At 33.4% G+C, this 23,799-nt stretch overlaps 5 protein-coding genes across 6 annotated transcripts; 2 read left to right on the top strand and 3 right to left on the bottom strand.

The window, feature by feature from the left end:
* The first annotated feature begins 1,000 nt into the window (after positions 1–1,000).
* Positions 1,001–4,259, top strand: LOC124927028 (auxin efflux carrier component 2). Of its 2 annotated transcripts, none has more exons than XM_047467366.1 (6): positions 1,001–2,268; positions 2,398–2,610; positions 3,589–3,674; positions 3,773–3,930; positions 3,995–4,071; positions 4,159–4,259. In XM_047467366.1, exons 1-6 carry the CDS (start codon positions 1,001–1,003, stop codon positions 4,223–4,225), a joined length of 1,869 nt encoding a protein of 622 aa, XP_047323322.1. In that variant the 3' UTR covers positions 4,226–4,259. The 2 variants fall into 2 exon arrangements, with proteins under 2 accessions (XP_047323322.1, XP_047323321.1); XM_047467365.1 differs by having other exon boundaries at positions 1,001–2,282; positions 2,373–2,610.
* A 234-nt stretch (positions 4,260–4,493) lies between these two features.
* Positions 4,494–5,605, bottom strand: LOC124927913 (signal peptidase complex catalytic subunit SEC11C-like). Its single transcript, XM_047468419.1, has 8 exons — positions 5,534–5,605; positions 5,347–5,459; positions 5,201–5,281; positions 5,105–5,140; positions 4,981–5,023; positions 4,822–4,909; positions 4,674–4,731; positions 4,494–4,599 (listed from the first exon to the last, which is right to left on the bottom strand). The coding sequence occupies exons 1-8, from the start codon at positions 5,571–5,573 to the stop codon at positions 4,546–4,548; spliced, it is 513 nt and encodes a 170-aa protein (XP_047324375.1). The 5' UTR covers positions 5,574–5,605; the 3' UTR covers positions 4,494–4,545.
* A 407-nt stretch (positions 5,606–6,012) lies between these two features.
* LOC124926034 (signal peptidase complex catalytic subunit SEC11A-like) lies at positions 6,013–7,784 on the bottom strand. Its single transcript, XM_047466192.1, has 8 exons — positions 7,603–7,784; positions 7,146–7,258; positions 6,995–7,066; positions 6,871–6,906; positions 6,752–6,797; positions 6,582–6,669; positions 6,441–6,498; positions 6,013–6,362 (listed from the first exon to the last, which is right to left on the bottom strand). Exons 1-8 carry the CDS (start codon positions 7,679–7,681, stop codon positions 6,312–6,314), a joined length of 543 nt encoding a protein of 180 aa, XP_047322148.1. The 5' UTR covers positions 7,682–7,784; the 3' UTR covers positions 6,013–6,311.
* Positions 7,785–14,768: 6,984 nt separating this feature from the next.
* LOC124924720 (putative clathrin assembly protein At5g57200) lies at positions 14,769–18,010 on the top strand. The gene is made up of 15 exons (XM_047464715.1): positions 14,769–15,109; positions 15,189–15,258; positions 15,333–15,430; positions 15,507–15,645; positions 15,726–15,853; positions 15,920–16,012; positions 16,091–16,141; positions 16,226–16,291; positions 16,372–16,437; positions 16,528–16,608; positions 16,704–16,784; positions 16,868–17,032; positions 17,108–17,183; positions 17,253–17,371; positions 17,461–18,010. The coding sequence occupies exons 1-15, from the start codon at positions 15,029–15,031 to the stop codon at positions 17,881–17,883; spliced, it is 1,737 nt and encodes a 578-aa protein (XP_047320671.1). The 5' UTR covers positions 14,769–15,028; the 3' UTR covers positions 17,884–18,010.
* Positions 18,011–18,239: 229 nt separating this feature from the next.
* Positions 18,240–23,086, bottom strand: LOC124925310. Its single transcript, XM_047465278.1, has 5 exons — positions 22,362–23,086; positions 21,781–21,884; positions 21,376–21,552; positions 19,075–20,915; positions 18,240–18,563 (listed from the first exon to the last, which is right to left on the bottom strand). Exons 1-5 carry the CDS (start codon positions 22,577–22,579, stop codon positions 18,435–18,437), a joined length of 2,469 nt encoding a protein of 822 aa, XP_047321234.1. The 5' UTR covers positions 22,580–23,086; the 3' UTR covers positions 18,240–18,434.
* Positions 23,087–23,799: the final 713 nt, after the last annotated feature.

Raw genomic sequence — 23,799 nt, 5'->3', positions numbered from 1 at the left:
TGCGATGTAGGGTAAAATGGCACGTATTATATTTTAATTTTTTAATTATAAATATCACGTAACAATTATTTTTTTCCGAATGTCTTATCTCTGTTATTGTAAAACTCTATTTTGTACCAACTCGACAATTCTTAGCTTTAAAGAAGCCTCAAATTGCAATTGAATGTAATTTGTATTATAAATTTTTGACCTCTACTCTTGCAATCCAAATGAACCACAAGCTCAATTGAGTGCCAGTGATTATTTTTATCATAAAGAAAGATAGAGATTCATTGAGAGTTGAGACGGTGTGTGCAAATATCTCCAAACAACCCTAAGATGAGATTAGGTATAATTGTTGCCATCTTTGAAGCAAAGATTGATTAAGAAACATGCAGATTTCAGGATTTGTTTTTGTCAACGTTAAACTCTCTACCCATTCTTGATCGTTGTGCACGCTAAATGTCTCACTAGACACTCTCTCTCTCTCTCTTTTCTCTCTCACACACACACACACACAAGTACTATAATATATATGGAAAATTAAGCTCCCATCCATCTTTCATCCCGGCAGTCGCAGCAAACAGATCAAAAAGATGACAAGGACACCCTTTAAACTATTCATATATATATATATTTAATTCTTCACTCAACATGCATTTATATATATAATTAATTAACTTCTTCTCTAATCAATTGCTTATAATTCACATTCACTTCAAGATTCCCTCCTTCTTACCTTTTACCAATCACCCCATAGCAGATCTATGGATTTGAATAGATGTTTTTATTTGCTAAAACTATTTAAATTTGAATAAATAAATAAATGCAGTCAAACTGAGGCAGGCAGAACCTTTTATATTTTATTTTATATATAATATAATGAAGCTAGCTAGCTAGCTAGATATTAATATGTCTTCCCTCTTGATCGAGATCTCTTTGAGGAGATAGGGTAGGTTTACAAGTGATCCCATAAATACAATATCCCACGTTTTATGCTAGCCCAAACAAACAAACCATCATGATCACCGGAAAAGATATCTACGACGTCTTAGCGGCCATCGTGCCGCTTTACGTAGCCATGATCTTAGCATATGGCTCCGTCAGATGGTGGAAGATCTTCACCCCTGATCAATGCTCCGGTATCAACCGATTCGTCGCAGTCTTCGCTGTCCCTCTACTTTCCTTCCATTTCATCTCATCTAACGACCCATACGCCATGAATTACCATTTCATCGCCGCAGATTCCCTCCAAAAGATCGTAGTCCTCACTGCCCTATTCCTCTGGCAAGTTCTAGTCAGACGTCGCTCCGGTCAAGGACTCGATTGGATGATTACCCTTTTCTCTTTATCAACTCTACCCAACACTCTCGTCATGGGAATCCCACTCTTGAAAGCCATGTACGGAGATTTCTCCGGCGGATTGATGGTTCAAATCGTAGTTTTGCAGAGTGTCGTTTGGTACACTTTAATGTTGTTCATGTTTGAGTATAGAGCTGCCAGGCTTCTAATCGGAGAACAGTTTCCAGAAACTGCAGGAGAAATCGCGTCTTTTCGAGTTGATTCCGATGTCGTGTCGTTGAACGGACGTGAAGCGTTACAGACGGATGCGGAAATTGGTGACGACGGGAAGTTACATGTCGTGGTACGGCGGTCGGCGGCTTCATCTGTGGTGTCTTCGTCGTATCATAATAACAATACAAAGTTAACTCCAAGAGCATCGAATTTAACCGGAGTTGAGATTTACTCTGTTCAATCATCAAGAGAACCAACTCCAAGAGCATCAAGCTTTAACCAAACAGATTTCTACGCAATGTTCTCCGCCGCTAGTAAAACCGCTAGCCCATCAAGACACGGATATACAAACAGTTACGGCGGCGGACAAGGAACCGGCGCCGAGGTTTTCTCATTGCAATCATCGAAAGGGGTGACTCCAAGAACATCAAATTTCGACGAGGATATGATGATGAAGAGAAAACAAGGGAGAGGTGGTGTCAAGAGTATGAGCGGCGAGTTGTTTTCCGGCGCCAGCGCCGGAATCCCTTCCTACCCACCTCCTAATCCTATGCTCTCCGGCAGCGGAAGTGGAGTTCCACAAAAGGGTAGAAGAGAAAGTGGTTCATCTGGCACTAACAATACTAATAGCAAGGAATTACATATGTTCGTTTGGAGTTCAAGTGCTTCGCCGGTTTCTGAAACAAACATGAGAAACGCTATTAATAAGGCGGCGACGGGGACTGGGGCTAATGAGAGTTTAGTTGAATCATCTAAAGCTGCTTTTCAACGAGAGACAAATCCGAAAGGTAGAATTTTATGATTAAATTTGAAGTTTCTAATGATTAATTTGATTAAATTATTGTAAATAGATGGGAGTAGTACTCCTGGTGTGAAAGGAGAGGATATGGAGTTTCCGGCGGCGGTGGCGGCGGCGTATGAGGGGGCGGCGGAGAAGAAGAGGAAGGTGGTGGATGAAGAAGGTGGTGGTGGTGGTGGGATGAATAAGAAACAGCAGATGCCGCCGGCGAGTGTGATGACTAGGCTTATTGTGATTATGGTATGGAGGAAACTTATAAGGAATCCAAACACGTACTCCAGTCTCATAGGTGTTGTTTGGTCGCTCATTTCTTTCAGGTAACAAATTATTATTATTATTTTTTTTCTATATCGAAGGAGTCACATGCAAATGAGATATGTCACGTGGTTGTCTGAAATTTCTTCCTAAAATTTAGCTAAGGTCAACCTTCTAACTAGCTAGTCTGATTTAATCTAGTACTAACACCTAGTTATTAATACAAAATAATAATATTTATTATTTTAATATATATATAATGTTTATTATTATTATTTATTTTATAATGGCTTGTCTAAAAAAAAATTATTTAATTGTTAGGTGTAAAAGTAGGGTTTTTTAGTTTTTTAATTTATTAATTTATTAAATTATTATAATATTTTTTGCATTTAATTTTTTTTTTAAATAAAGTAAGAATATTTCATTATTTTTTGATATTTTGATGATTTAATATTAAAAATGATAGTGATGTTTTAAGAGGGAATTAGTAAAGGATAAAATCAAATTAAATAAACAAGATCAATCTAAACTTTTCCAATTATTTAAATATCTAAGAAATTTTTAAATAGTTAGGATTTGTGGTGATTTTGAAAAAGTTGATTTATTTATTATTATTATTTTTTTTAGTTAATAAATTTAAATAATATTAATATATAATAATAAAATAAAATTAATAATTTAAAATATAAAGTATTTTAGTTAATGAATTAGTGATGTGATAAATGAGAGAAAGAGGAAAATAATGTTTAATTATGTTTGAAATTATTTAAATAAAATATTATATATTTTAAAAAACAAGTCTTTTTTATATAAAAAAAATTATAATAAATATATATATATACAAAATCATAAATGATCCTGATTTTATAAATAATCTGTAATTTATTTTAAAAATCCACTCCTGAGTTATTTTTTTAAAAACAATAACCCTTATATCTCCATATATTTATTTAAATTTAATCACACATCTAAGTTAAATATTATGCAAGATATTGTGACAAGTTTTTAAATGGACTAGTAAATTATTTTGTATATGGCAGGTTTAATATTCAAATGCCATCAATAGTGAAGGGTTCAATATCCATTTTATCAGATGCTGGTCTTGGAATGGCCATGTTCAGTTTGGGTAATGTTAATTTCTACCATTTCTTTACTATTACTAATTATTATTATACAAAATTTTCATGTTTTATTCATTGAATTGTTCAAACAAAAAATCAACAGGTTTGTTTATGGCTCTACAACCTAGGATCATAGCGTGTGGAAAGTCGGTTGCAACCTTTACAATGGCGGTGAGATTTCTAACAGGACCAGCCGTGATCGCCGCCACTTCCATTGCGATTGGCCTTCGAGGAGTCCTTCTTCACATCGCAATCGTTCAGGTTCGATTTGTTTACCATTAACAACGTTTTTTCGTGAAATATTTTCTAATTTTTCGAAGAACAGGCCGCACTTCCTCAAGGAATTGTCCCGTTTGTGTTCGCGAAAGAGTACAATGTTCACCCCGACATACTTAGTACCGGGTAAACTAAATCTTGAGAAATTTTCAAATACAATTGTTTTATTGAATAATTAGTTTAATGATTTATTGTAATTTAATTTTAATGCAGGGTTATTTTCGGGATGCTAATAGCGTTGCCTATTACTGTACTGTATTATATCCTATTGGGCCTTTAAAACAGGCCGGACGAGGATTAATGGGCTTCAATTTAGACCCACCTTAATTTTTTCTTTTCTCCATTTTTTCTATTTATAATTATTATGCTTTTAGTAGTTATTAATTATTATTGTTTGTCTAACGTTAATTAGCTTTTTGGAAAAAATGACTAGTTGTTATGAGTTTGTAGAAGGAAGAAATGAAAGAACCATCATTTATCTATCATGTTTTTTTTCGGCTGCATCGTTCTTTTACGTAAGAATCGAACCCGTCTCGACAAAGATGTGAATTTTATTCGAATTACAATATTAATCCATCGATTAGACATTTGGAAGCGAAGTTAAGGATCTTGAGAACTTAAGAGAACAAGTCCTAAGGCACCTATCAAAAGATACTGCAATATGATAGGATTAAATGAAGTCATAGTAAGAACTAATATAATTTGAATCAAAATAAGAAGAGACTAACCTTGATTAGGGGGTTTTCAGTAATTATAATAGTGACCCAACCAAGATAAGGCAAATACCTGATAGATGATATGAATAATAATATGTTTGTTTCATATATCTTCATATGAATAATATGTTAAATTAAGAGAAAAAAAATAGTAAATTACCCAACAGCCCTTCCCATGATATGATGTCTTTGTAGCCAGAATTGACCATGAGCATATAGAGATCTATCATCTACTTCATTATTATCACCTTTAATATTGTAGAGATTATTAGTATATAGAATTAATAATTATTTTCTGAAATATTTGAAAATAGATTACCTTTGGTAAGCACATCAACAACACCTTGACCATCTCCATGAACCTGTTTGCATTAACTTCTTCTTATTCTTTTTATTCATTAACATAAATGATAATATTCGTTACTATATATATAAATATATACCTCTATAACTCGATGAACTATTGGAATAGGGCGTCCCTGCACATTCAAAATTATTATTTTTTGTGACACGGGTTTATTTATAAACGAACAACTTACATCAATTTTGAATACAAGTATTTGTCCAACATAGATAGAATCTTCTTTCTTGTTCATACCAACAAGGAATAAAATGTCACCCTGCAATTACAGCTAGTTCTTTGAATTAATTGAATAGATATATCATAACTAATAATAGTAATTACCCTTTTGAATCCTGGCTCCATGCTTTCAGAAAGAACCACAACAATAGGCGATTCAGTACCAGTAAAACACATAAGTCCTTTCCATAGTATCAACGCCCATGTTACAGTCATACCTAAGTCAAGTCGATCTTCATCAGATTAAGGTAATAACATTAATGACAACAATCAAAGATGACAACCAACTAACCAAGATTGACGACAGCTTGAGAGTGTCTCATGATCTTCATCTGCAAATTACTCTTTTTCTTTGTTTCTCCCATTTTGATCAACAATGAACCAACCGAAGACTAATTACAAAAGAACTATATACATATCTTTCCACATACTTAACACCTCACTTGGCCAATCAAAATCAAGAGAAAGATGTTTTTTTTAATACTTTGACTGTTCAAAGTCTATAATCAATATTATACAATATTCTTTATTTAGATGAAAATTATTCATCTAATTGTGAAACTTACATAGAATTCACTACTTGATATGTATATACTTGAAATAAAAGTAGTTTTATTCCTCACTTCCTTGCCTTTACAAATACATTGATTTATCCAAATGTATGAATACATGTAAATCAATGTTCAGATGCTTAGACAAAAAAAAATGACATTTTTAATCAAAATTCAGGTACAGAAAATGTTTTAAAAATTGGACAGTAGAAAAAAAATGATACTTAGAAATACTTTATAAGTTTACTATAATAATTAATCAAACAATTCATTTGTATTCTCTCTTGTATTACTCATTTAACAGTATTGTCTATTACTCATTCCATTAATCCCAAGTCTAACAAATTACTACTCAAGCCATTCTAATCCTTCATCACATCAAGACCGAAAGAAGAGTTTTTCTGCAAATGCTGCTAGGTGCTACAAATTCTGAGGGGTAAAAACCAACAAAAAAAGAAAAAAAGAAAAGAAAAAGAGTAGTTGGATCAATCTTCTTCTTCATGACTTTGACATTGTTTATTACTCCTTAGAGGTTATTACAAGCAGTCCCAGGGCACCTATCAGTATATACTGCAATATACATACACCATTATTCATCAACATTCTTCTAACAAACAAACATAATCATCGTAATAATAATAATCATACCTTAAATATAGGCTTCTCTGTCATAATGATTGTCACCCATCCAACATAAGGCAAGAACCTGAAATTAATATCAATTACTTAGATCAATCCACAAAACTATTCTTAATTCCACAAGATTTTATGCATTGTTTTACTTCTTACCCAACAGCCCTTCCCATAATATGTTTCCTATGCAGCCAAAGCTGACCTTGAGCATACAGAAGTCTGTCATCTCCAAAATTATTATCACCTGTTCAAAGTTTTACACATTATTTGTATACTTGGAGTCAAAAAACAGACGAAGCTTCTAGATCATCAGGTTAAGTTCTTACCTTTAGTAAGAACATCAACATCACCAGTCTCTTGACGCTCATGAACCTGGCAAATGAAAATACACTCAAACAATGCATACATACACATAGGAATATGGTACAGTCATTCAAATCATTACCTTTATCACTCGATGAACAATTGGAATTTCACGTCCCTATAGAAGATAAATGTAAACACATTAGAAGCCACAATGAAGATATTATCAAAGCACCATCGCTATGGAAGAGAAGAGAGGAACATACATCAACATTAAATACAACTATTTCTCCTGCACGGATTGGATCATTGTTCATATGAAGGAATAAAATATCACCCTGTAACAAAAAAACATATATATTAATAATGGAACAATTACAAACAAATGGAACCATATGATCAAAAAATTGACTTAACCCTTTTGAATCCTGGCTCCATGCTTCCAGATAACACAACAACAACAGGCGATTCGCTACCAGTTAAACACATCAATCCTTTCCATATAATCAGTGCCGATGTAACAATCATACCTGTATTATAAACATTGAACAAACAAACAAATCAACTTAAACATAAATCTGATCCAATAGTTCCTATAGAAACACATGAATGCAAACTGAAATTCAAGCAGTTTCCATCCACCATATATGTTTCCATCAAATACCCTAATAAACAACCAAAATTATATTCACGGATTCAGGATCTATTGGAATTTCCATCAAAACCCTAATAATTCAAGCTTTATACTACTGATCCGATAGATTCATCACCAACCCAATTGGTGTTCATCACAAAGATCGTTCATTGATGTGGAGATATAAAAGATTATGAACGAACAACAACGATTGATGAAAGGGAAAGAAGAGTAACGAACCAAGACTGATGACTTGGGAGAGAACTTGTCTGATCTGCAAAGATTTGATGGAGTCAATGGTCTCTCCGATCCACCCCATTTCTACAGATTTCTTGGTCGGAATAGCTAAGATTCAGTGGTCTACGGCGGCGAGAACTTGAGGAGAGTGAAATCGAGAGAGACTGTAAGAAATGGAGGAAAGTAAGGGCTATATTACGGAAATACGATTTAAAGGAGTAAAATCAATTTCTTCTTTATTTAATATTAATTAATTAATTTACTATTATTTATTTTATATAAATTTAAAGTTTAATTGATTTTTTATACGTTTTTTAATTCATTTAATATATATATATAAGTAATTTATTTGATTTCTTACCTTTTGTTAGAGGTTAGCTGAATCTTTGGAAGATTTAGTTGACGTGGCTCATAAAATAAAGGCAAATTAAATCATTTTGATCAAACATTACATTTTTTTTAATTTAATATTAAAACTATCAATTAAAATATTAATTTATTTATAGAATAATTTAATCAATTTTTTTATTTTTTTTATTTTTTATTTTATTTTTAGATGTGGCTGAAATTTTGAATTTTGTAGAATGGAATTCTAATTATCACAAGTTTAACCATTTAATTTCTTTAGAAACAAATAAATGTATTTGTTCTTACTTTAAATTGTTAATTTTTTCTTAACTAATTTATCATATTTGTAAAAATAAAATACATCACACATTTTTAATGAATTTAAACCGTATTAAATCATTTTGGACGTGTATATCTCAAAAAAAAAATACTCAATTTAAAACATAAATATCAACTTGACAAAACATACACAAATTTATATAGTCATGAAGTTCTTAAAAAAATATAAAAATCAAATCTATTCCAATTTAAAAGTTATCAAATATTTCCTTAAATTACATATATTTTAGTCATTCAAATAAATTTCGACAAATTAAAATGTGCTTTTCTCGAAAACAACTCATTTTAAAAAATTAAAATACGTTTAAAACGTTTCTAAATATCAATTCATTTAAAAACGTAACAAATTGTTAGGATCTAGGTCGCCGCTGGTGGACCGGGGGTTGGACCGGTTAGCGGTTCTTACTCGTAGGGTGGTGGTTAATCCGGTTAGAGATTAACACCGGGGTTTCAATACTACACAACCTGTCACAAACCCTTGAACTAGGTTCAAGCGCGGAAGAGGTTTGCTTTCAGGTTGAAGCGGTACACGTGTATGATAGGCGGAATCGGTTTCGGATGATGGAGATTTGAAGAATGGTGGGTCGGTTTCGGTTATCTGGATATTCGGTATGGTCAGTATGGAGTCGGTTTGGAGCGGTATGGATAAATTAGTCGATTATGTAATGAAGCCAACAGAAAGTAAATAACACAACAGATTTTATGGATGTTCGGAGATAAAACTCCTACGTCACCCCTTCCTCTCGAAACCGCGAGAAGGATATTCACTAAGGAATACAAGTACAATTCGATCGAGACTTATTTCCTGCTCGATAACACTCTTACAATTCACACCGAAATTGTAGCACACACTTAGAATTTAGCACTTAGGCTTTCTTAGAATACCACACTGTTATCACTTGTAGTAAATGCTCTCAACGCTTCACTTGTCTGGCTTAATATCCCAATGTTTGTCCCGCTTAGTAACTGCATTTACTCTTCTGCAACTGCCTCCTTTTATAGGTGAAATATGCCAACGGTCATATTTCGAAGCCTTGAATCTGATTGGCTGATCAGAGATGCAGTGATTCAGTGTCTCAGACCTGCCGGTCATCTCAGACCTGGTATCCTGTTTCAGACCTGTCGGTCTGTAAGGCAAACCTGCTGGGTTTGTCTTTTACTCAATGTAGGCACTGTCTGCTTGGACAGTTGTCTGTACTTTGAAGATTTCCTTTCTGGCTTATCCCGAAGTAGAAGGATCCGGTAGTACTGTTTTCTGCAGCCTACAGTCTTTCCTCAGACTTGCATGGATATGGAAGTATTCAGTCTGTTCCTTTGGTATCATTCTCAACAGATACCCAAAGTGTCTTCTTGTACTAGTCGGTCATTTGACTTGGCCGAATGTCTTTTGGTAGTGAAGTAACCGGACTTCTTCCGGTTATTCTTGTCTTGTAGATAATCGGTTATTTGATGGATCTGGCTTTTAGGCTTTGGCCGATCCTTTGTGCGGTCACGTTCAGAATGCTTTTGATCGGTATGCTAACTTGACCGGTTCGGTTTCTTCAGTTGGTTTTCTTTTGTTCATCCGGTTCGGTTCCTTGTTCCTGATGATTCCGGTTTTGAGCTTTGGCCGATCCTTCCTTTGTTTGGTCATGCTCCGAATACTCTTGATCGGTATGGTAACTTGACCGGTTCGGTTTCTTCAGTTGGTTTTCTTTTGTTCATCCGGTCCGGTTCCTTGTTCCTGATGATTCCGGTTTTGAGCTTTGGCCGATCCTTTCTCTGTGCGGTCACGTACCGAATACTCTTGATCGGTTTGGTAGCTTGACCGGTTAGGTTTCTTTAGCCGGTTCCGGATGACTTTAGGTTTTTCATAGCTTCTTCTGGCCGGTTTGATATTCAATCGGTTAGACTGTCCGGATTTCTGCACATAGGTTGAACCTGTCCGGATTTTGAACTTCTTGACCGAACCGGTTGACCGAACTCCGGTTGACTGAGCCGGTATACATTGTCGAACCGATCTTGCCTATAGGTAAATTTCGGATTTTGCTCAGCTTCCCTGAAATAGCAAAACTTTAAATATTATTTGCTGTCGATGAGATTTGATCCCTGGTCACATGTGTGACAGGCATGGGTGTTTACCACTACGCTACAACACCTTCTTGTTATATTTAAACCAATTAATATACTTGATATGACTTAACGGTTTATTTTCTAACAATTTCTCCCTTTTTGATTATTTTATTTAAAATTATCAAAATCATGTAAGTTTGCAACCGTAGGCCGGTTGTTTTTGTTTGTCCGGTTTTTTGAAAAAGACTTAGAGAATTTTTCGAAAAATTTTGGGAGAAAATTTTGAGAAAGGTTTTGGAAGAGTCTTTATCTTTTATCTAACAATATTAATTAGGAAAACAAAAATAATACGTTAAAATAAGAAGACATACATTTTATTCATTTTAAAAAAAGTCTCAAGTAACTAAAATTTTGATAATTCGAGATTAATTTTGATAAAAATCGACATAAGTTTAGCATCAAATTACAATGGAACATTTAAAAAAATTAACAGGTAAATTATATTTTGATAAAAAATAAATAATATTTTAGTTTTAACTGGTCAAATTATTATTGATCGTATTTATGAAATAGAGCTCGAACTTTGAATTATGTCATATGAGGTTAAAATTATCCCAATTTTAATTATTTAAGATTATGCTTATCTTCTTATTTTAACATAATAATTTTTTCTTAATTTATCACATTTGTAAAAATAAAATAGCAATTATCTCATTTTTTTTAATGATTTTAACTATTCTCCAACATTACACATTTTTTAAAACGTTCAAATCGTATTGGATAGTTTTGAACGTATATATTTCAAAAAATACTAAATTTAAAACATAAATACGTCTAAATTGATAGACCATACACACAATTATATTTTCAAGTAAATATCAAATTTATATTTTTCAAATTTTCTCAATTTTTTCATTAGATTACACAATTTTTTAGTTACTCAAACCAACTTTGACAAATTAGAATGCATCAATCTCAAAAATAATACTATAACGCCAAAATCAACCCTCTCGAAAAATGGTTTTTTGAACTCGATAGTCATGCTCATAACTTACCTTTCTCTCAAGTCTCGACTGAGACGAGAAACTCAAAATGGTAAGCGTGACTAGAGTATAGTTAAAATTGTCGATATAAACTAGCTTTGACTTTTTAGAGTCGTCACATAATTTACTTTTTAAGAAATTAATAAAAGTATATAGTTTGCGTGTTCAAACACATTTTACAGATTCTATTATTAGTTCGGTGTTTGGTTACACGTGAAAAAAATATTGACGTTATGTCTCATGTGCCCATCGAATTCTGATCTTTACTTTAAACTCTTGGTCATTTAAAAAAATATATTTACACTTTATTTTTTAATACATCATAAAATATGCATCTAATTGTGAATCCAAGCATGTGTGTAATTTTGGTATAATCTATTCCTAACTATTCTTAAAAGCATACGTCTACGTTATCTACGTTATTGTCATGAATCTTAAATCTAAAAGAAATACAAGTACTTGTAAGTGAGAAGAAAGGCTCCGAAATGGTACATAGAAAAAGAAATAAAATGTTAATTTAAAAATAAAATAAAATCAAAACATACCCTAATTATAAAAATTATTTGTTTGTTTATATTAGAAATAATATTTAAGATAAAGACATTTAAGTACCCATGTGTTTAAAGAAATGGATAATTTATCCCCCATTTAAAAAATACCCAAAAAAGTACATTTATTTACCTCCCATCAAAATTCTGATGACCAACGTTGACGTGGAAATACTGATCTATTAATTCTTGGGGGAGAATTTACAAATGAAAAATTCTCCGTTGTCGAAAAGAATATTGTACTTTCAGAGATGGGAGAAAAGAATGTAGCTGAAGATGAAGGTTAAATACAAAAAGGAACACTGGCAAGAGCGCTAAGCGGCGCATAATTCACCTCTTTTGGTGACCAGAAAAAAAATTCAAATTGTCAAGGACGATGAGTAATCTAGCTAAGCATAAGTTCTTCACCGAATATGAAGAAGAAAGATCAGATGATGCCGTCGATATCTAATTCAATGGGTTCATTTGTTATTTTTGAGATTTCATAGAAGAGTTCATTATTATCCAGTAAAGAAATATATAAATAATTAAAATAATGATCGTTAATAATATTGAAGAGGTAATGATTATTTTGTTTAAAAAAACTTAAAAAGTATTGATATAAATAAAAAATAATAATTTAAAACTTCTACTCAGACAAGTGAGCCTAGTTGATAAATATTTCAAAGCTCTCCACACAATTCTTCCCTCTTAGGTCGAGGTCTTTTCGTAAAAGGACATTCATTCTTCTCTCCAAGTGGAGTTGTCAATATCAAGAAAGTCGTTTACAGATTTGAACTGGGAAAAAAGAATTTGTAATCCCTCACTTCTAGGCGTCCCTACGCGAGAGCAGATGAACGAGAAGAAGAAAATTGGTTGAACAACAAATTTATTCATTTGCATCAAAAAGGGTAGTAGTGGATGTTTGGCTTGAGCCAATCATCAGCTCTTCCACACTTTTATTCAAAAGATTGAGAACCTTGGGGCTACATTCGAACTAAACGAGAGTAAACTATTGATCAGACATGTCATATAGGCCCGAGTCAGACATCTAATTGCTTTGATTTGAAGTTGAAAAGTATTTTAGTATTTTGGTTAATGATTTGAATGATGTGATAGATGAAAGGGAGTGAAATAATGTTTGATTTTGTTTAAATTATTTACAAAACTCAAACCGAACCACGCCTATAATAGTTTAAGTAATAAGAGTCTATATCTAAAAGATTAAATATATTTTGATTCTCAACCTAAAACACTTAAGATGCTTATGAATATGGTTGGTGTTAATATTTTAAATAAAAAAAATTGATACATGATGAAATAATATAAATAAAAATGTTAGGTTATTTAAAAAATTATAAATTAAATATTTAAAAAAGAAATTAACTTATTAAATTTACTAGCATGTATTACGTGCATTTGCACGAGTAATAATATAAAAAACAGTGAAAAAAATATTACGGTAAAAATTTTATGGGCGGGTCAACCTACAATCCGACTCAAGTATCAATTTACTCTCACATATATCCAAATTAACCACAGCTCTCGACCCGGAAATTCGGACACTTTAAAAATTAAGCATCATTATATATATGAGTAATGATAGGGAACGCGAATCTGGGGCCGCGAAAGTCAGCGAAAATAGAATATTCTATTTAAACACGGAATATTCTCTCCCTTCTTATTAATTAATTTATCTCTGCCTCTTCTACGAATTAATTAATTTATCTTTCTTTCTCTCTCACTAATCAATTAATTTATCTCACTAATTAATCTATTTAAATCCTAAACTCTAAACCCTAAACTCTAAATCCTAAACCCTAATTAATATCTCTATTAATATTAAATATTAATTAATATTAAAGTTAGTTTAGTTGAATTATGAATTTATCAAAGAAATGAGTGAAAAAAAATTAATTTATTAATAATTAGTCACCAATTGTGTAGAGAGAAAATAATTAATAAGTCAATAAAAAAATAATAAGAAAAAAAAGAAGGCATAAAGAATAAATAAAAAATATTTGATAAATAAAGAAATTGAAAAGTCATAAAAATATAAAAAAAAAGTAAAAGAGATAAATTCATAATTTAACTAAACAATGATATTAATTAGGGTTTAGGGTTTAAAATTTAGGGTTTAAAATTTAGGGTTTAGGATTTAGAGATTAGGGTTTAGTGAAAAAATAAATAAATAAATAAATCCAATACATTATTATTATTTAAATATATTATTATAATATTTAATGTGAGAATTTATTGTAAAGTGTTGAGTTATTTTACCAGTTAAATGAGAGAAAAAATTAATGAAATAATTAATCGTGATAATAGGGATAAATTAATCGGTAGTATAAAAAAAATAATTAGTAAGAGGAGAGAGAATATTCCGTGTTTAAAAAGGAATATTCTATTTCGTGCACTTTCGCGGCCTCAAATTCGCGTTCCCTATCATTACTCTATATATATATATATAAATTAGTTAGTTAAAAAGTTGAACTTATATTGTTAAAATGTCACGCGTTTATCAAATTTTGGTTTGAATTTAAAATATAAAGTGTTATTAGCCTAGTTGGTTAAAAAGTTGTATTTTTTTTGTTAGGTTGTAAGTTCGAACCATACCTATAACATTTTTAATTTTATTTTTAATCGTTTTAAGTTTATGGGCGAGTCAACCCACAATCCGACTCAAGTATCCATTACTCTCACATATATCCAAATTAACCACAGCTCTCGATCCGGGAATCCGAACACTTTAAAAAATAAGATATATAGATAACTATAAAAATTATTTTTAAATAATTATTTTTTATTTTTTTGTTATAAATTATATATTTTATTATATAATGAGAATAGAATTTGGATATAATTGAATAAAATAATAATTGACGAAAATGCCCTCAAACTTCCAAACATGCATGCCGCGCACATCTTAGAGAGAGAAAAAAAAGGAGGGAGAGAAATCAACGAAATCAAAACCAGAGTCAATCCATAATCCATAGAGGATTCCTGAGCCAAAAAAAAAAAAAACCCAGAGAGGATTCTCCTTCGTTTCTTCTTCAACGGAAACAATAAAAACAAGGAAGAATCGTCATCTTCTTCATCATCTTCTCTCTTTTGAGCAAAATGGGTAGCTTTCGCAAGGTCTATGGAGCAATTAAAGACTCCACCACCGTTGGTCTCGCCAAGGTCAATAGCGAATACAAGGTATTCATTTCCATTTCCATTTGACCATTTCGATTCTCAATTCTCTATTCTCTTCCTAATTGAATGTTTTCATTTCTAGGATTTAGACATTGCCATTGTGAAAGCCACCAATCATGTTGAATGCCCTCCAAAGGAACGACATATTCGAAGTAAACACAAACAAAATCCCATGATTATCCATTCATTCTATTCTCTTCTTATCTAATATCCTTTCCTTTGGTAGAGATATTCTCTGCAACTTCCATTGTTCGTCCAAGAGCAGACGTTGCTTACTGCATTCATGCACTTTCTAGGAGATTAGCAAGAACCCGTAACTGGATTGTAAGGACTTCTTTTCTCCCATACCCTTTTTATCATTCATGAAGAAGTTAGCATAAAAGGTTTAATTAAAATGCAGGTTGCAATTAAAACATTGATAGTCATTCACAGAACACTTAGAGAAGGCGATCCTACCTTCAGAGAAGAGTTGCTGAATTACTCTTACAGAGGACATGTTCTCCAAATATCTAATTTTAAGGATGATTCAAGCCCATTAGGTATTTTCTTTTTTGTTTTGTTTTGTTTATGTTCTTTTTGTTTAAATGTTTTATGTTCTTTTGTTTTCTTTTGTTTGTAGCTTGGGATTGTTCTTCGTGGGTAAGAGTTTACGCGTTATTTCTAGAGGAAAGGCTTGAATGTTTTAGAATATTGAAATATGATATTGAGGCTGAACGTCTCACAAAGACTTCACCAGGAGCCAGCAAGGTGCGCCTGTTTTTTGTTTATGTTTATGTTTTGGAACACGATTTTAAATGTTAATGGTATGAATAGGTGCATAGTCGAACAAGGCTTTTGAGTGGAGAAGAGTTGTTGGAGCAATTACCGGCTTTGCAACAACTATTGTATCGATTGTGTGGTTGTCAGGTAATAATAAGAAGATAAATCTTCATATTCTAGAATTCTGTTTCATTCAATTAATCAAATTTTGATGATTGTTTACAGCCAGAAGGAGAAGCTTATCATAATTATCTTATACAGTACGCGCTTGCCCTGGTATGTATGTCATTTTTGGCTCGAATAATCTCTAATTTGCTTATAGATTGAGTTTGAAAACGTCGGTTATGATGTACCATACAGATTTTGAAAGAAAGCTTCAAAATTTATTGTGCTATCAATGATGGGATCATTAATCTTGTGGACATGGTATGAGAAGTTCACTTTTTCTGTAGAAAAATAGTATATTTTTTTTACTTGGGTGGATCTAATTTTGATTGAAGTTGCAGTTTTTTGACATGCCAAGACATGAAGCAGTCAAGGCTCTCAATATATACAAACGAGCTGGTCAACAGGTTACAATTATGAGATTTCATCTTCTGTTGTTTTGTATATATATAAAAAAAAGTGTGTTTTGATGATTTATGTGTTTTTTTTTTGTCTAGGCTGAAAATCTTGCAGAATTCTATGATTTTTGTAAAGGATTGGAACTCGCCAGGAATTTTCAGTTTCCAGTACTCAGACAGGTTTCAAGTTGTTTTAGACTAGAGTACTGTCAATCATCATCATCATCATAATTGGATGGTTTTTACTTGATTTTTTATTCATTTTATTTATAAAGCCACCTCCTTCGTTTCTTGCAACAATGGAAGAATACATAAGAGAGGCTCCTCAATTGGGTGCACTTTCAAGTAAAAGATTGGTGAGAATGTTTCTTATTTATGTATCTTTGCTAAGAACAGCATCATGTCATGTGAACTGAATTCATTTCGATTGAATCAACAGGAGTATCATGGGACCTGTGATGAAGATGAAGAGTCTGTAGAATCAGCGAATGGAGGTGAAGAAACGGAAGAGAAAGAACCTCTGGTTAACGAACAGGAAGAAGAAAAAGAGGAGGAAGAACCCAAGGAGGAAATTATATCAACTAATGAACCTGCTGATCTGCTAGTAAAGTCCTAATGTCTTTAATTTTCCATACTTGTTTAGTCACAATAATAACATCTCGTTTTCTTTATCTTGCAGGGTTTAAGCGAATTAAATCCGAAAGCTATTGAAATAGAAGAAAACAATGCCTTGGCCCTTGCCATTATTCCGGCTGGTTAGCGCGACACACTTTTTTTGTTTGTCTGTTAATGTTTGTTTTTCTGACTATTAATGTTTTGTTCAGGTGGTAATCCTGTTTCTATGAATCTCGCTTTAAGTGAAATTGGAAAAACTTCCGGTTGGGAGCTAGCTCTCGTTACTGCACCAAGCAACCACACGAGCCCAATGACAGAAAGCAAATTGGTTTGTGTTTTCTTTTCATTTTTCACAAGCTTTATGTTATAAATCAGTGACAAGTAAAATAAAGAAACATTCTGGTGCGTGGGGTGCAGGCGGGTGGATTTGACAAGTTGTTACTTGACAGTTTGTATGAAAACGATGGTGCGAGAAGACAGATACAGTTACAGAACGCAGGTTATAACAATTCAAGCTACGAATATGGAATGAATAACCAGCAGAACCCGTATGATCATCAACAACAACAAATGGATCCATTTGCAATGTCTAATGGAATAGCTCCACCGTCCAATGTACAGATGGCTATGATGGCTCAGCAGCAGCAACAGTTCATGTATCATCAACAACAAAACAATGGGAATATGATGATGCAACAACAACAGACATATCAAACTCCTCAACAGAACACAAACATGTTCCAACTTGCGGGTTCTGCCAATCCTTTTGGAGATCCTTTCAACTATCCAAAGAGCTCATCCTCCATGCACCCTTCCAATGGAAATCACGGACTACTATAGAAATGAACCATGTCTTATTATTAGTTCCTCAATTTGTTCATTTTTATTGTGTAGTGATCGTGTCTTCATTTTCATGGTTTGGATTGTTAGATTATGTTTTTATGTTCTTCATGACTACATAAATCTAATAGAATCCCGTGTTCTTTTCTCGTACAATTCTTCGTCTCTTAAGTTAAATGGGATAGAGATAATCGTAAAAATAGCACTATCCATCCATCCACAAGAGACTAAGTAGAACCAATATTGTCATCATGACCCTTCCATGTAACAATTATAATACACTAACATTATTTTAAGGTGAGTTTTGCAATAAGCAAATGATATATAACACAAATGTTATATTGGTATCTAAAGCATCACAAAAAGAAAAACAATGGAATTTATTTGAAACTAATAATATTATATACAGAAGAGAGTTCATCAACAAATGAGGAAGGATAGACAAAAGAAAGAAATATATTCATGGGAATGGAAGCAATAACAGTAAGCACCAAATGTATATACATTTCTCTTTAGAGTTTTAAAATATTATGAACAAAAACACACCCTTTTCACATTTCCGATAAAATGTTGCTAATTTTCCGAAGCTCCTTAAGAGCCACCACTGCTGTAACTTGTCCTCCTCTGCCAGAAATAATGTTTTTAGACATGTTCTCTTGTTCCATAGACGATTCAATTACCTGCAATTCCCCCCAAAATCGATATTTAGTGTCTTTACTTATGATTACAATTTTGATAAATACTGTTTTATTAACAAAACAAGTTTACTGTCATTATATCCTCTATCAATGAGATCAATACTAAGTAATAAGAAATGTCAAGAAGATTGCTTCCTTGTCTTTGGAAAGAAGCTCGTTCTTCTTTCTGAACTTGCTTCAAAAACTCGGTTTGTTTGCTTATTGAACTTTTAAAAATCGCTAAAAATCACTTTCCCACATCAATGTTTTGGAAAAAAAAATTATTTTAGCCAAAAATTTGAGATTGAGGAGCTGCACAAATTGTATATATAGATGATTTAAGAACTTGAGCCATTTTTCAAGTTTGGAATAAAAAACGAGGCTACCCCATGAACAGGAAGCAAAACGAGCTTTTGATGCAAGTTTAGAAAGCAAAATGAATTTCAAGTTTGGGAAGAAAAAACGCAACTGAATGCAAAATAAGTTAAACCTGCGTTCTAAAAAAAAGTTAAACCTGAATGTTCTCGAGCATGCTACTAGCAAGATTTCGCAATGTGCTAATCATGTTCTGGTCCACGACTTCACCATTACTTGTTGCCAAAGAAGTATTAGAAACATCTAACTGAGGCGAGACCCTACCGCCACCTTTCTGATCATTACAACTACCACTGGAAATCTTTGTGGACTCATTAGCAGCTTTTTCATGGGTTGCTGTTCCTTCCACTCTCCGACCAAATTTCCAAAGCCATGGAAATTTACCTATCGACAGGAGCCTCTGCTCCTTTGGACAAGGTACAGGATTTTCTGTCTCAACCAAAGAAAGATCTTCCACCAAATTAGAGTCCTTACCCAACCCAGGTTGTGAAGAAATAACATTGGATGGCCTAGACACTGGAAGGGGTGAGTCTTGTCCGGTTAGCAACTGCACATTATTTGATTCATCGTCAATTTTATTGCTGGGAATGTTTGATGCACTGCTACTTCTTCTTGAATCATTTTCATTGTTATTAGGGCTTGGAAGATCAGAGAAACTCGAAGAACCCTCTTCAGATACCCCATTTCCATTTCCATTTAAATCCCTCTCCTTGTTTTCAGTCTTATCTTCTTCAATAGAGGCAGGAACAGAGTGATCATTTGTTCCGAGATTTCGAGAAAGATCATCCAGCAAACTCTTCCTAAAAGATCGAATGGGTTCAATCTTTGATGAAGATGCGGAAGATATGGTTCTAGATAGTCTCATCTTCACTTTTTCGGACCAACCTTTTTTCTGGTATGGAACATGTTTCTTCTCTGAGCTGCAATTTTTTCGCTTTTCTTCCTCTTCCTTTTGCATAATTCTCCACTTCTCTTCCCAGTAGCTATCAGGTACTAAACATAGAGGACTCGTGGGAGAAACTGAATCTGTTGAAAGGCTATGGCCTCTTACAGTTGCTGATCTGCTCCGATTCGAGGTCGTCCCAATAATGGATGGTTGCAAAGGAGTCAAGTTATTTGGATCTAATGCCAAAACCAATAAAGATTTGGCCTTGCCCATCAGTTTTCCCAAACTCACATCATTCGGGAAATTCAGAAGCCTCTTGAGACATGAAGTAGGGTTCTCTGTTGCAAGTAATGAAGATCTGAGGTAAAGAATCATTGAAACAGCCAAAGAAGAAATGAAAGCTCCCCTGGGTGAATTGAGAGCTTCACAAATGTTAGAATTATCATCAACAACAGATCTTGTTTTGCAATTGTCATATGCAAATATGTGGTCCCAGATAATCAAGAGGTTATCGAGCGAGAACTCACGCCCAAACAGGACTCTTAACCACCGTAAGGCAAAATATTGAGGCTCTACCCCCAACTCAACAAGGTGGCTGTAAAGAGATGAATCAACAATAGAAAGTAAATGATACCAAGCTGAAGAAGCTTCAATAACAGGAGCTAAACCCGTTTGGGAGCTGGGTAATGGTGAAGGTACGAAAAAGTTAACCATCATTACAGCACCTGTAGATCCACTCATCAAAGCATCAAACATGCAATAAGCATCATGTTCTAGAAACTTCTCAGATATTACCACCCCCAGTTCACCTTCTGCCCCATAAGCATCACTTATCAATACAATCTCTTGGATTTTTGGATCAAGTTCATCGAGACTGCAGATCTTCTTCTTAGGCGCTTTTTTAGACTCTATTTCATCTTCCATATACTCTGACAATTTCTTATAATCAAAATTGTACATTAAATCACTATCCTGGAATGAGAAGCTGTCAAATTTATCGATGAAGTGGTCTTCATAAAGTTTTCGCACTTGCCCAAGGTTCTCCAGATCAGCTTGGAGAACATATAATAGTGGAGCCAACAGTTCATGCATTCCTATAAAAAAAAATTACCATGTAAGAGAAATAAATTGGGAAAACTCACACCAAGCCCTTTTTTTAGACCAAACTTTTTTTCGGAGGTTAGCACAACATCCCACCGCCATGATCCTCCACTTCAATCAAGGTGTTCTTAGTGAGAATTGAACTTGAGACCTCACACCAAGCTTTACAGGTTCCTAAGATCTATTGTTCAAGTCAAGTAATTATACTACAGCTAAAATGTCCTACACAATGAGGCAAGCAAGTGTCAAAATATGCTTTCAACATTTTTGTAGCAGTGTAATTGATAAGCTTGATTGTATAGAACAAACACTTATATCCAAGTTGCGGGCCACTCAGAAGGGGAGTGTAAAATTCCCACACTTCCAAGAGAAACTGAAATAAGTATACGGCACAATACCAAAAAAAAAAATTGGAGAGTAGAAAATGATCTAAACCTGAATAGTAACACTCACCTTGTCTGTAACCACATTCTGGATGTCTAAGACACCATAACAACAGTATCCTTCTTAGCATGCTTTGGCATCCTGCTGTCTGGAAATAGTTTGCTTGTTCTGGATACAGGCGAGACAAATCTTGATCAAGTATTCTTTCTAATTCAGCATTCTTGAAGAATCGACCCCACATACTATCTGCAAAAAAAATATATATATAAATGTGTACTGTTCTTCCATGAGCTGAGTCCTACAAAATGACTCATTTTCTGGCCATCTTCCCTCTCCTTTTATCTTTTTTTTTTCTGGTGGCCTATTGGAGAGAACTGGAAAACAAAATGTATATGGTTCGCGCCTTTGCAGAAATGTTACATAGGTTACATGTCATCCCAGTATGCAAAAAAGTTTGTTTAATGATAACAATACCTGGGTTTTGTGACAATGGGTTGTCAATGACAGGCTCGGGAGAATTAGTACCATCCTTGGGTATGTGTGGCTCAATAAGCAGCCGCCGCCTCAGACCAGCATATCTGTAAAAGCACATTATCAAGGTTCTAGAAATGTCAAATTTATTTAAGTGTAAATGAGTAATTTACTGGATACTATTACCAATTCCCTATGAAACTATTTTCATAAGTACTATGCAATATAATAATAACCTCATAGCTCTCTGATGCTCTAATTGGTTTGCACAATAAATTGCTTAGTTCATAGTTTTAGATGATCACAAATCCATTTATAAGTGATTTATGGTTTTAAGAGTTTTGCCTAAGACACCACTCAAGTTCGATTCATATTAAGAGCGCCTTAAGTTTACGGGTTTGGTGGTAGCTTTCTAAAATTCAGAACAAGAAAAAACTACAATGTATATAAACACAGAAATAGCAACAAGTATGAAACAGATAAGCAACTTGAAACTGATCAGATTCTCAAACCAAAATCTGCATTTCACAACCAATACCGAGATGACAAAAGGAATAGCGGAAGAAAAACACAAAAAAGATTACCTCCTTCGAGACTCTGCTGTCGTCCGACGTAGATCATCAATCGATGCAGAAAGGGAGCACGACAAAATCCCCAAGTCTATGCGCCATCGTACTCCTCGTAGATTAGAAAATCGACGAGCATCAACAATGTAAGTCTCCTCTATTGTTGACGAAGGAAAAGATACCACCGACAATGATTCCGTCAATATCTGTTCAGTCGGAGCCGCAGGAGGCATCATCCTGGCTTCCTTTTGTCAACTAAATCACTGGAAAACAGAGTATCTCAAATAATCTAGCGAATAAGAAGATTTTTAAGGATGGAATATGGAAGGAGGAAGACAAAGGAATAATTGAATGAATTGGAAGGAGAAGAAACAAGCGGATAATATACAAAATTGATTTCGAAGCTAATTTAATGGAGTAATGAGAGGAAAGAATTGAGAACGAGAATGCGGAGGAATGGAGGCAGGAATAATTAAGCAGGATTACAGAATCGAAAGAAGAAGAATAAGAAAAAACGCTGAATCAAAGGAGAGAATCATACGAAAGAGAGAAAGGAAATTGCGCGTTGAGGCTTGTTCTTGATAAGAGATCACCAGAAGAAAGAAGAAGAAGGTTTCTAGAGGAATTCCATCTCTCTCTGTTGGTCTATCAATATCTGTCCCTCCATCCCTCCCCCACTCCCAAGCTCCAAATCCTAGAGAGAGAAGGTCGAAAGAAATCGCAATACATCGTCGGAGTAAAAGGGAAGACCCTGCCCCGCCCACTTTCTCATAAGGGACGGACGGGTCACGGGTTACCCCAAATTCTACCCATCCACCCATTCATTGGGTCAGGTTTTCGATCCGAATTATCCTCGGTTTTCCTCGGTTTTATTTTCGTGAATGATATTTGTGTTGTCCCGATTTCACCCGAAGATTAATAAACACAATTAAATATATTTTTGTTTATTATTTATATTTTAAAATAATTTTAAATTTATTTATTTTAAATAATATATTATAAAAAATTTATTTAGTGATATAATGGTGCCCTACATAAGATTTTCGAAATAAAAAAATTAGTAAATTAAAATGTGAGTGAGATGATAAGTGCATTTACTAAGTCATTCTATTCGATTTCTCTCAAATATATATATATAGAATGATGCTTAATTTTTAAAGTGTCTGGATTGTCGGGTCCAGAATTGTGGTTAATTTGAATATATATATATATATATATATATATATATATATATATATATATATATATATAAGTAAATGGATACTTAGGTCGGATTATGGGTTGACCCGTCCATAAACTTAAAACGATTAAAAATAAAATTAAAAATGTTATCATATTTTTACCGTAATATTTTTTCACGATTTTTTATATCAATACTCGTACAAATGCACCTAATCTATATATATATATATATATATAATGATGCTTAATTTTTAAAGTGTCCGGATTGCCGGGT

This window comes from Impatiens glandulifera, chromosome 2 (assembly GCF_907164915.1).
Source record: "Impatiens glandulifera chromosome 2, dImpGla2.1, whole genome shotgun sequence".
NCBI lineage: Eukaryota > Viridiplantae > Streptophyta > Magnoliopsida > Ericales > Balsaminaceae > Impatiens > Impatiens glandulifera.
This window is presented reverse-complemented; position numbering and strand designations above follow the sequence as displayed.